The sequence below is a fragment of the Myotis myotis genome, unplaced genomic scaffold (assembly GCF_014108235.1).
Source record: "Myotis myotis isolate mMyoMyo1 unplaced genomic scaffold, mMyoMyo1.p scaffold_m19_p_8, whole genome shotgun sequence".
In the NCBI taxonomy this organism is placed as follows: Eukaryota; Metazoa; Chordata; class Mammalia; order Chiroptera; family Vespertilionidae; genus Myotis; species Myotis myotis.
In genome coordinates this window covers 53,393,902-53,406,187 of record NW_023416390.1, presented here as the reverse complement: position 1 = coordinate 53,406,187, position 12,286 = coordinate 53,393,902, and the positions used below count along the sequence as shown (strand labels likewise).

The following is a 12,286-nucleotide window of genomic DNA, read 5'->3' as shown; positions in this document are numbered from 1 at the left end:
AACTTGGATGATCAATAACATAAATTAAAGATCTCAACTCATGTCCATGTATAGAATCCATACTGAGAAATCAAAAAATGTTAAATCACCCTTTCCCATAATTGTATCAGTAACTGCACTAAATGGAGATCACATAAAATTGAAAACTGTAAAGTTAAATCATGAAATCTGACCTAACCTCCTAGCATAACCGTCAAATCACAGGCTAAGTTTGTGTCTATACTGCACTGATTATGTATCATTTAATACTCAAAGGTACTGTTTCTGAATGTTATTATATTATAACTCAGGTGCTAGGCAAAAAGGCCAGTCTCTGAAAAGTCAGCATAATTCCTAAAAATGGTTACACTAATTGTATTAACTAATTAAAATATATGCTGGTCATTTAAGTTACTATGTTGATTTTATTGTTTTTCAGCCATAGGATCTATTGCTCAAAGATCAAATTTCAGAGCTCTCATTGGGTCAGGCGATATCGAACATGCAATTACTACATGGTTTAGAGCCTTAGATAATTATCCAGTTTCAAAATTGCCCTTGATTTTATTTTATTTTCTCTCTTTTTGACATTCTTTGGGCTACAGATTAAAATGGATGTGCTCATTGCTCTTTGACTATATAGAGTTTCTTAAATCTATCTGATAGAAAACTGTTCCTTCTGTTTCAGTGATATTGACTTTTCTTCTCTTTGAAAAATTTCCTGCCAATTCATTTTCTTTCACTCTTCTGCCTTCTCTACTTCACTGGGGATCTATCCCCACATGATTCAACCCTAAGCTTTTGGTTTAAATTTTAGAGCATTATGGAGCAGGTAACTCATTTCCTGATGTCTGTGTGTTTTCAGAAGATGTTTCACAAGCATGGCCCTCTCAATTTTAACCAGCACTTACTGAGTCCCTGTCATAATACAGGCAATAGTTCTGGATACTGAGGCTGCAGAGCTAATTGTGCCAGAACTCCCATGTCAGGGAGCTCATAGCAACATAATTACTTGCTTGCATATCCAACAGGGATGACACAGACATATAATGCAGTATAATGTAGACTACATTAAATGCTGTAATATATGTAAACACTGCTTTGCACACTCAGGTGCAAATTGAATTCCTCTGGTTTGAGAAGGGGAAGTGGGTCCTTACAGCTATGGGGCAAAGCTGGGAAGAGTGCTTCTGGCAGAACAAAATAATGAAGCCAAGAAAGTGCATGATACATTTTTAGAAAAGGCAATTAAGTTTTGTGGAGGATTGGAACAGAATACACAGGAGGGGAGAGAGCCTTGGAGAGGCTAGAAATGAGGCTTAAAAAATAGCTGTGACAAGCTGGCAAAGTACCTAGTACCCTTCACTCAGGAGCCCCAGGGTCGGATTTATGTTAAAAAGCAGCAGCATGAGTGATGATGGGCACTTGCAGGAAGGAATACAAGAAAGGACAATGGGTCTCTCAAGATCCCAAATCTGCAGGATTCAGAAAACTGATGTGTCCGTGTAGCAGGCACTCTGAATCTTGGACACTGTGGGAAAAATTCAATGATTCAAAAGACCCCTTGTACAGGGAGGTTTTGGAGCAGGAGTGAGGAAAGAAAAACATGAATCGATTGTGGGCTTTGGGTTTAAAGCCAGCTATGACACTCTATAATCTTGAGCTAGTTATTTATTTAGCATACGTATGCCTCGGTTTCTTCATCTATAAAATGGGTCTTAATAATAGTTCCTAATTTATAAGGTTGTTTTGAGAGCTAAATGAGAATTAATATGTACCAATCAATTACATTGCTTCTCACATAGTACATACTCAACAAATGTTATTCATTATTATGTTAACCATCCACAGTTTTGGCCAATGCTTTTTTATAAATCCATACTTTCACTACTAGTTAATATAAGAATGTGAAAAAATAAGAAGCTAGGGAGAAATGAGTGAATTCCGACTTTGCTTTCCAAGTTGATTTTGTTTAAGATCAAGAGTTTCAGGTTTTTGTTTTGTTTTGTTTTTGTTCCTTAAACTTTTACCCTTCCCCCTACCTATTCGCTCCCTTAATCAATTTATAGCTTCCTGATCACTCACTATGGAACATTTCAGACACCTCTTCCTTTGGAAAGAGTTGGCCAATTAAATAGTCCTGTGATAGCACACCACTGTTTCTGCCCAGGGCTTGACTATTTGCTAAATATAACACGATTAATTATGCTTGAGATGATAGCATTATGACTTAAGCACATCTTATATTATGTCATTAATTCATTAAACTTCCATTAAGTAGGCAGATAGTGGTTATCATACTATTTCAAAAACACAGATAAATAAGCCATAAGAAACCAAATTAGTCACTGGGGTTCCAAGAAGAAATCAGTAATAACTCTGAATGTAGGACTCATATTTTTTAATAGCCTCTACTCCCATTTCTTCCTTTAAGCCTTAAGGAATACCAGGCAACGATTTTCAACTGTTGTGCCACAATAATTTTTAAAACATAATACTATTTAGTCAAAGGTGCTGACCTTCTTTCCCTTAGATTGGCAAATAGAAAAATGACAATAGGCAACACAATAATAGCTATCTGGTGTGACTGAATCAAAATTATACCTTTTTTTTTGTTAGGCAAAAAATTTATTTATTTTTGCAGAAGTTTAGTAATTAGTATATGGTGTCATGAGATGAAAAACGTTGAAAATCACTGCTCTAAGGCATAAAGATTAATGTAGAAATGAAAAACAGTATCGAAATTCCCTATCATTACCCATTAATTTATGTTTTCACATTTTAAAAAACTTCAGACGTACCTTCACTGGCATGTCGGTCTCTAAATATGTTCTTGGGGTGGACACTGAATCCTTCCATATCATGGACTGAAGAAGCCCTCCGTATACTACAAATGCTTTCTTTCGATCTGGAATGGGTCAGCTTGGAGCTTGACTGAAGCATGTCAGGATAGAGTCGGTCCCACTGCCTTTTGGGAGAGGAATGGTCCAGAGGTCCAGATATATTCACCAATGGGGAGCATTTGCTGGGCTGTATCAAGGCTTTTGTATCATCTGCTTCAGAGGGGCTGCAGCTTTCTTTTGTAGGAGACTTAAAGTGCTTCATGGCCACCGAATCGTCACTGTGTTTAGATGAATCAATCACAACCACATCAGGGTCTTCTTGTGGTAAGGACTCCTTTCTGTAAGTGAGCACTCTCAGGCCAGGGAACTTGAACCCAAAAAGTTTCCCTAAAGTAGAGACAGAAAAGAGAATTATTATAAGACAAAATATACACCCCTTAAAATAAACAAGCAAATATGTTTGGTTCATATTTAAATTATGTGTAAGATTTACTTGTCAATATTTAATGTACAGTTGGAATGAGGCAAATTGTAGAAAACTTCTCTGAGGGTAATACAAATTATCATGTGAGTGTAAGAAAGTAGTAGACATAATTTTACCATGTTTTTATAGGTAGATATTCTCCAGTGATGTGAACCCATTATTTGAATGACACAAGGTTTTTTGTTTTAATAAATTAAAAGTATATATCCACTATATATCCATTCTTTGAGGGTATTTGAAAGGAAGAGCATAGTTTAGAAAGAAAAAAAGAGATGGGGCACTGTGTGCAAAAGGATCAGACACAGAAAAGACTATAAGGTATGCATGTGTATGTGTTGGGGGGCTACTGTATTGCAAGTAGGGGAGGAAGGGAATGAGGTGGAGATGAGGAGCTGGCCTGACATAGCTAGAAGGTTTCTATTGGATAATAATGTTAGTTGAGTGTGGATGGAAAAGTGAGGTCAACTATGTATGAGATGTTTCTTATTCCATTTGGAATTCTTACAAGACTTTTGGTTTCAGAGAGAGATGTATGGTAAAGATAGGAATTCATTTTTCCTGATTTTTTGTCCTGAAATCTGAGAATATAACTAAGAAACACATAAACTCATTGGTAGTAAAATTCAAAATAAAAAAAAAAAGCATAACATTTAGTGTTGGCAAAAAATGCTGGAGAGCATTGCAACCTGCTACAAATTCTTTGGAAAGTCATTTTACAATATCCATTAAAATGAGAAAATACACTTTTCATTTGACTCATCAACCCCATTTATAGAATATCACAAGCCACAAAAACTAGACATAATCTGAATATTCATAAGATGAAGAATGGTTGTATAGATTATGGCATCATTATATTTTGAAATCGTATGACATTTTTTTAAAAAAAAACAAGAATAGGCTTATGTTCTTGATGTTTGGAAGTGGGGAAAATATAATATATTGCATCTCTCTTGTTTGTTACGTCAAGCATGCATTCTTTTATAAATTAAAAAAAAACTAAAAAGGTAAAACTTCTGTCCTTACAGAGAAATGAAAATATAAGAGAAAGCATCCAAATAATATTGTATAATTTAAAGATTTTCTAAGAATTGTCTGCAAGAAAATGCAGAGTTTCTAGTTTGTATTGCCAGCTTAGTAGCCTCAGTCCACCTCAGCCATGCCTTTCCAATTACATGTCGCCATTCTAGTTAGTCAGTTGGTGTCTTTGGTTTACCTTCTTATATTCTCTGATGGTCAGGGGCACCACTTTCTTTAATATGTTTACTATGAATTTTTCCTCAGTGGATTGAAGGTGGTCTTAAAATGTGAAAGAACACTCAAAACTCATGAACTTTCCTGCATTTTATTTGTGTATGGTCTTCTAGTGGATGATCTCATGCACACACATGTTCAATGATTCATAAATTTGTATCTCCAGCCTCGACCTCCTTTCTTAGTTCTAGAATTGCATATCTAAAGGCCCCATCAGCATCTTCATTTAGAATTCTTAATGATACCTCAAAATCTCATAGAAAATTCAATCTCATGATCTATCTTTCCAAGCCCAGTCCTTTCTTTCAGTGAATAGCATCACAATCCATCTAGTTCTATAAGCCTGTAACTTGAGACTCATTGTAGTTACTGTTCTCTCTCACCTTCATTCCCCATATCTGATCAGTCCCCTAACTGTGTTCATTTAATCTCTGGAATATCTTTTTAATGGTAGTCATAGTAATCACTTTCACTTCTCTCATTTCCACTGCTCTCACTTTTGTCTAAGCTACTATAGGTTCATCTGATTTCTTGCATCATATTGTTCATCCTTTAAAAAATAGTTTTCTATCTTTTAAGAAAATGTCACTTTTGATCACATAGACCAGCGGTTCTCAACCTGTGGGTCGCGACCTTTTGGGGGTCGAACGACCCTTCCACAGGGGTAGCCTAAGACCATCGGAAAACACATATATAATTATATATTGTTTTTGTGATTAATCACTATGCTTTAATTATGTTCAATTTGTAACAATGAAATTGGGGGTCACCACAACATGAGGAACTGTATTAAAGGGTCGCGGAATTAGGAAGGTTGAGAACCGCTGACATAGACTATGATTTAATATTTCACTGCTCCCAATAATTCCCTGCATTGGGAATAAAGGCAACTCTATCTCCATTCTGCAGCTTCATCTTTCCTCCCTCACCCTCTAGGATCCAGTCCTGTGGACTTTATAATTCCTTCGGAGGCCTATGCTTCTTTCTAGGCTTCCTTGTGTTGATAAATTTTACTCTTCCCACTTAATACATCCTTTAGGTTTTAGCTCCAAAGTTATTTCCTTTGGAAAATGTTTTCTTCCTTCTGAACTGGATTAGCATCCCCTTTATACCTTTCACCACAGTTCCCTAGTTATACACTTGTTGACTTTCTTATTTCTCTCCCTTAGTGGACTGTAGGCTCATAGGTGAAGGGCCCTTGTCTGTTTTGCTCACCAAACCCCAGCTCTGACGGGATGCTTGAGTTTAGTAAATAACTTTCCACAAGCAGATGCCAAACTGAAAATGTGCTTCAATCTTTACTGTAGAAAAACTAGAATATTTAATTGCTCTGACCAACTTAATTAGAGAATCTTAGCCTGCTGAAATTGTATTGACCCCTATTTACCAAAAAATGATTGATTGCATTGAACTTGGTAGCTCATGGAAATGGTGAACTGTATACTGTGTACTATAAACTTGCTACAGCTCTTACTGGTATTGTAAATTTCATCTTTCTTCAGTGTTTATTAATTGCTACTATTCTGATCTTAGGGCATACAAGTGTTTTCAAACTCATCATCATCTAGTGAATTTTATGAAAAATACCCACTCAGAAAATTTTAAAACTAAATAGTTTAATTAATTATTGCACACTTTCATTTGTAAGCTAGTGGACACCTAATTAACAGTGTCAAATATAATTGAAATAAAATTGATCTTTCTGGTTGAAGACATGACACAATGCCTAGACAAACCCCAAATATGTTGAACATTAAACTCATTTTTAAAATTTCAGTTTTTTCCATCACCATTTATCCCATTATGGTCTCTTCCACCTTCACCTATCCTCCTTCACCCATGAAATCACCCACTCTGTTGCTCATGTCCATGAGTTCTCGCTCTCTTTTTTCTTTTTGCTCCATCCTTCTGCCCCCACCCAACCCAGCTGTCTGCCTGCTCTCTATCTATGAGCATTAAACTGTTGATTAATAAAATGCAGAAGAGAGTAATGAATCCATGCAAATGGGATTAAATGATAGCATATTACAATAACTGTTCTGCAGGCATTTTTACATAATTCTACTGACAATGTTTATATGCTCAAGTAAATTGGCAAGTTAAAAATTAGTGAACTGCATCAGAATCATTTGATTAGTTTTTAATGCACATGAAATTGAATAATAAAGCAGTTTACAAATCAATTCTGTAAGCTTATTACAATGGCCTGAAGGTCAATGCCTATTTTTATTCATTTTTCATCACTTACATTACTCCCTTCTTTTAAAGACAATTCACTGCCTTTCTTAAATAATGATCACACAAGGCGTGTAGTTTGCTCATACAGTTTAGTGATGTACAAGGTGGCACAGATGGTTTTTTCTGCATCACTAGGTCAATATGACCATGTTATATTGTATTACAGATTTAGTTGTCTAACTGTCGTTCATCCGGAAAGAATACACATTGAGAATTTTGCTTAGTGCTGGCACTTTCAGGCATGAAATAGAAAACAGTAAATGACTGTAGTCCTGTTAGGATCTTAACACTGAAAAACACCCTCGTAAGTCTAGTCTTCAGATTTCACTACATACGTATTCTAACTTGAATAGCTAAAATAGATACAGTTTAGCCTATTTACTAAAATGTTCAATAAATCTGAAATCAGAATAGCTGAATATGGTTTTACACATGTTTTACACATTCTCCAAAATAAATATAAGCACTGATAAACTACTTCTATGAATATAATTTTGCTTAAATACACCACTTTCATATAAGAAGATATATAGTTTCTGATATACATGAACTTATAAGTAACAATTATGACAAGGTCTTTCTCTGGAGGTTTTTTGTGGAGCTGCTAAATATAAGTTAGAAGCTGCATCTTCATGTATCCTGTGTCATATTGAACTAAGAGCTTTCTACTTCTCAACCAAGAAGGCACATTGATATTTCCCTTGTCTTTTTCTTTGAGAACTCTAGAATTATGACTTTAACCAAATATGGAAAGATATGAAATACTTGGCCCCCAGTCAAATAAGAAATCAGGGTAAAGTCAGAATAAAACAGTAGTTTCCCTGATTTAATTTCAGTTTATTCAAGATTTGCTGGGTTTTTTTTTTTTGACTATGAATATCCACCTGAGAATCTAATGAGAATCATAACTTTCTTCTCTAAATAAATGTAGATAAATACATACCCACAATTTTATTTATTATCTCAGAGATTGAATAAGGACCCACTCCCCTTTCCCAAACCAAAATCCTTCTATTAACCTCCCTAGAATCTCCTAGGATTAGTTGACTGTTAATATTACTTCCATTTTTGACTTACTTTGCTTATATCTTTGTGCTAATGAAAGTTCTCACAAAATTATAACAATCAAATCTATCCTCTCTCCTGTGGTAATGGGACTTTAGAAAATGGTTTTGCTAAACATTCCCAAATTGAAAATATCTCATTAATCTGAACTGTTCATTCTCTCTCTCTCTCTCTCTCTCTCTCTCTCTCTCTCTCTCTCTCCCCACCCCCCCCGCCACCCCCTCTCAGAGCTGGTTTTCATCTAGTGAGTTTGGAAGAAAACTATTGTACCAATTTGACTACAAACAATTTTTCTATTAAGATTATACCTAGGAATGTTAGACATAACATTGAGAAGCACTGCTTCCCACCTGGCCAGGTCATCATGAGAGTAAGAAGCAGAAAATGCAGGTGTGGGAGAAGGGAGATAAGACAGCCAGGATGGGGCAGTGGACTGCTTTTAGCCACCCAAGGTTGTAATCCCTAGTGAGGAGGGAGTGGTAATGAAAGCAAACACATCAGTGTTATTAGTATATAGACTTCACTAGGGTTCAATGTGATAATTGCTGAATAAATCAATGTATGATTTATAATAACTGTTACTTTGTTTATCTTCCATTGATTTCTTCCTTTTCCAAATGCCAAGTTAAACAATCCATTCAAATTGTGTGAAAATAATAACATGTTTGCCTAGGCTGACTCAAAATGACTGGGTAGTTATAATATTGACAGGGATTCTCATCATAGGATATTCTAAATACAAATGGAACAAACATTACTCAAATGTTGTATGACTAGGGCCTCGGCCTGATTTGGGGGTTGCTAAGTAACAAAAGCTTCCAAATGATATACATATGGGGAGGGACTCTGGTGTGGATATGCTAATTTAAGTGATCATTAACATTCATTGTTAATGAAGAGATAATGCGTACTGATTTTCCTCTACTAGCAACTTTCTTGATCTTAAAAATATAATTTTGCCCAAATCCCAGGGAGAAACATGACATAAAATTAATTGTAACCTATGACTGAACTTTTCCCAGATTTCCATTAGCAGCCATGCCATGGTTCATTTTGCTATATTAAATATAATCTTTAAAAAGATGTAACTTCCAAACACATAATAGAAAACATAGCAATGTTGTAAAACCTTTAATTAAATTCGTGTGAATAATAGATTGTTTCTAGGTAATGCTTGTTGAGAGAGAAACTATATTAATATTAGAGGCCTGGTGCACAGCATTCGTGCACTGGAGTGGGGGGGTCCCTCAGCCTGGCCTGTGCCCTCCTGCAGTCTGGGACACATCGGGGGATGTCCGCCTTCCGGCTTAGACCCATGTGGGCCTAAGCCAGCAGGCGGACATCCACCCAGGGGTCCTTAGCACTGCTGTGGAGGCAGGAGAGGCTTCCGCTACCACTGCTGTGCTCACCAGCCATGAGCCCGGCTTCTGGCCTAGCAGAGCTCCCCCTGTGGGAGCGCACTGACCACCAGGGGGCAGCTCCTGCATTGAGCGTCTGCCCTTAGGTGGTCAGTGCGGGTCATAGGGACCAGTCGTTCCACTGTTCGGTTGATTTTCATATTAGCCTTTTATTATATAGGATACCAGCTTTTCATCTTTGAATTAAAGGATGACTTTCAGCTCCAATGGAGAATCATAAAAACACTATGACTGCCTTTTTATGAACCAGCTATTTAGAAAATTTATTTGTTCCTGAGCTTGAGGTGTGAAAATTGAGATACAAATTTGAGGGAGTAATACAGCTATTCAGGAAAAGACATATTTTATGTGTTAATTATTCAAAATGTTGAGTCCAAATCATAGAAATAAATTTTTAAGGCTAAAATTAGCCAGATAATTCCCTAAATTATCAACTTTATTCTGTGTGTGGAGACAGCTTCAGTCAAAGCTTTTAGAGTAATTCAAACTTTTATTTTAGTAAGGATGAAAGTAAAGTTCTGCTTTGATTTGGGGAAGTATAATTTTAATCATTTTAAAGATAATTAAAGATAATTATAGTACCATAATAAGATTAAATATAAAGTTCCCTTTTGAAAATTACTGAGAGAATAACAAATGATAGAAATTTAACTTTATTTTGCTAAATTTTTATATTTTGTTTCACTTAAAATTTATCTTTATAATTTTATATAAACATTAATTAAGTTAGTCCAGTAGTTTCCAAAATTTAGTGGGTATCAGAATGATCTAAAGAGTTTGTTAAAACATGGATTATTGAATTTCTCTATTTCTTAATCAGCTGTTCTGGTGTAAGGCCCATGAACCTGTATCTCAAACATGTTGCAAGGTGATGCTGATGGTCTCACACTTAGAGAGCCACTGAGTTAGACAATCTGGCTAGTGCTGATTCAATAGGAAAAAAAAGCCAAACCCCTAATTACTCAATGTAATAATAATATTCATTCATTTATATATTATATGAATAAGTATTAGGTACACACTATTTATAAAATGGGGATAACTGCATGAATTAGAGCTGAACAAGGTAAAAACAGAATGAATTCATTTTCTGTTTAGAAGTATATTGGTAAATTAATATTTTTAAAATTTAAGATGGGTTTTCTGTGGAAGGCAGTATGTAGTTACCTAAACAATTAAAAATGGAACTGCCTATGACCCAGCAATTCCACTGCTGGGAATGTAACTGAGGAAATCCCAAACACTAATTTGGAAGAATATATGCACCCCCATGTTCACTGCAGCATAATTTACAATAACCAAGATTTGGAAGCAGCCCGAGTGCCCATCAGTAGATGAATGGATTAAAAATCTGTGGTACATATATACAGTGGAATACTACTCAGCTGTAAAGAAGGAACTCTTGCTCTGCCTGGGTGCTCAGTTGGTTAAAGTGTGGTCCCATACAACAAAAGGCGGCAAATTCTTTTGATTCCTGGTCGGAGCACATACCTAGGTTTCGAGTTTAATCCCTGGTTGCGGCAAATACGGAAGGCAACTATAGATGTTTCTCTCTCATCTCTCTCTCACTGTCTCTCTCTCTCTCTGACTCTCTCCCTCCCTCTCTCAAAATCAATAAAAACATATCCTCAGGTGAGGATTAATTGAAAAAAAAAAGAAGGAAATCTTACCCTTTGGGGAGAGCATGGATGGACCTAGAGAGCATTATCCTAAGTGAAATAAGCCAGGCAGAGAAAGACAAATATCAAAATACCGCAAGATCTCACATATTTATATGTGGAATCTAATCAAAATAGACTGACAAACAAATTTAGAAAAAGATAAATTTTCTCAATCTCCCTTGATAAATTGTTGTTGTTAATCCTCACAGGAGGATATTTTTTACATTGATTTTTAGAGTACTGGAAGGTGGAGAGAGAGAGAAACATCTTTGTGAAAGAGACACATTGATTGGTTGCCTCCATCACGCCTGCAACCCTTCTGTGTGGGGGGCCCATACACTAACCACTGAGCATGCTGGCCAGGGATCCCTTGAGAAATTTTTAATAAATTAAAGTGTGTGTGTGTGTGAGGAAGAGAGAGAGAGAGAAAGAGAAAGAGAGAGAGAGAGAGAGAGAGAGAGAGAGAGAGAGAGAGAGAGAGAGAGAGAGAAATGGACTGGTGATTCTAGATTCCTGGTATGAAAACTCAAATATACTTGTGAATAATATAATATGAAGCTTAAAAAGTATTTCAGTTAAAATACTAAAAGCAGCATTTTCTTAAACTTGACAATAATTAACTTTGAAATTAATTGTGTAAGCTAAAACACATAATTTGGTTATTTTCAACATTGTACAAATATATGAGAGAGAGAGAGAGAGAGAGAGAGAGAGAGAGAGAGAGAGAGAGAGAGAGAACTTGTTTTCCCATTAGTATTATTTCCTTTAGATGTGGTTTCCTTTCAGTTATTAAAATAAACAACAAACAAACAAAATAATCACACAATTTTCTTTGTTAGTCTGTATCATTTCTACTTTTTAGATTGTGGAGTTTTTACAGAAACAATCGAGATAAAAAAAATTAACTATATCTGTTGCTTGGTATTTATATTTATTACATAGCAATTTGTTCACTCAATTGTGCAGTATTTATCAGTTTGATAGATATACCTATCAAAACAGTACTCTCCACTGTACTTGCTTCACTCTAGGGACATAAGTCATCTATATGTGACTGGTCCTATATCCTTGACAAAGAATAAGTTTGTGAAAAATTAGTTCTTCCTAGAGAAAGCTCTTTATGTTTCCTGTGAACGCTGAAACTATTTGTCCTGAGAAATGATCCACCACTCCATTTAGTACAAAGTAAGTTTATAGGTTTCCAGAACTTAGTAAGCCCCATGTATCATAGTCCCTTTTTATGATCCATCTTTTCTATTGTGCATTTAGGTCCTTTTCTTTTATTTAATATTCTCAATTTAATACTTCACTTCTTTTTCATTTTTGTTTCTTGTGTTGTTAGTT

General features: G+C 35.6%; 1 protein-coding gene across 1 annotated transcript in view; it reads right to left on the bottom strand.

Annotated features, from left to right (window-relative positions):
* The window catches only part of KCNH7 (potassium voltage-gated channel subfamily H member 7), a 407,166-nt gene that overhangs the window by 128,114 nt on the left and 266,766 nt on the right, over positions 1-12,286 (bottom strand). The window contains exon 4 of the mRNA XM_036319925.1: positions 2,781-3,209. Coding sequence (XP_036175818.1) covers positions 2,781-3,209 — 429 coding nt within the window. The remainder of the gene's footprint in view (positions 1-2,780; positions 3,210-12,286) is intronic.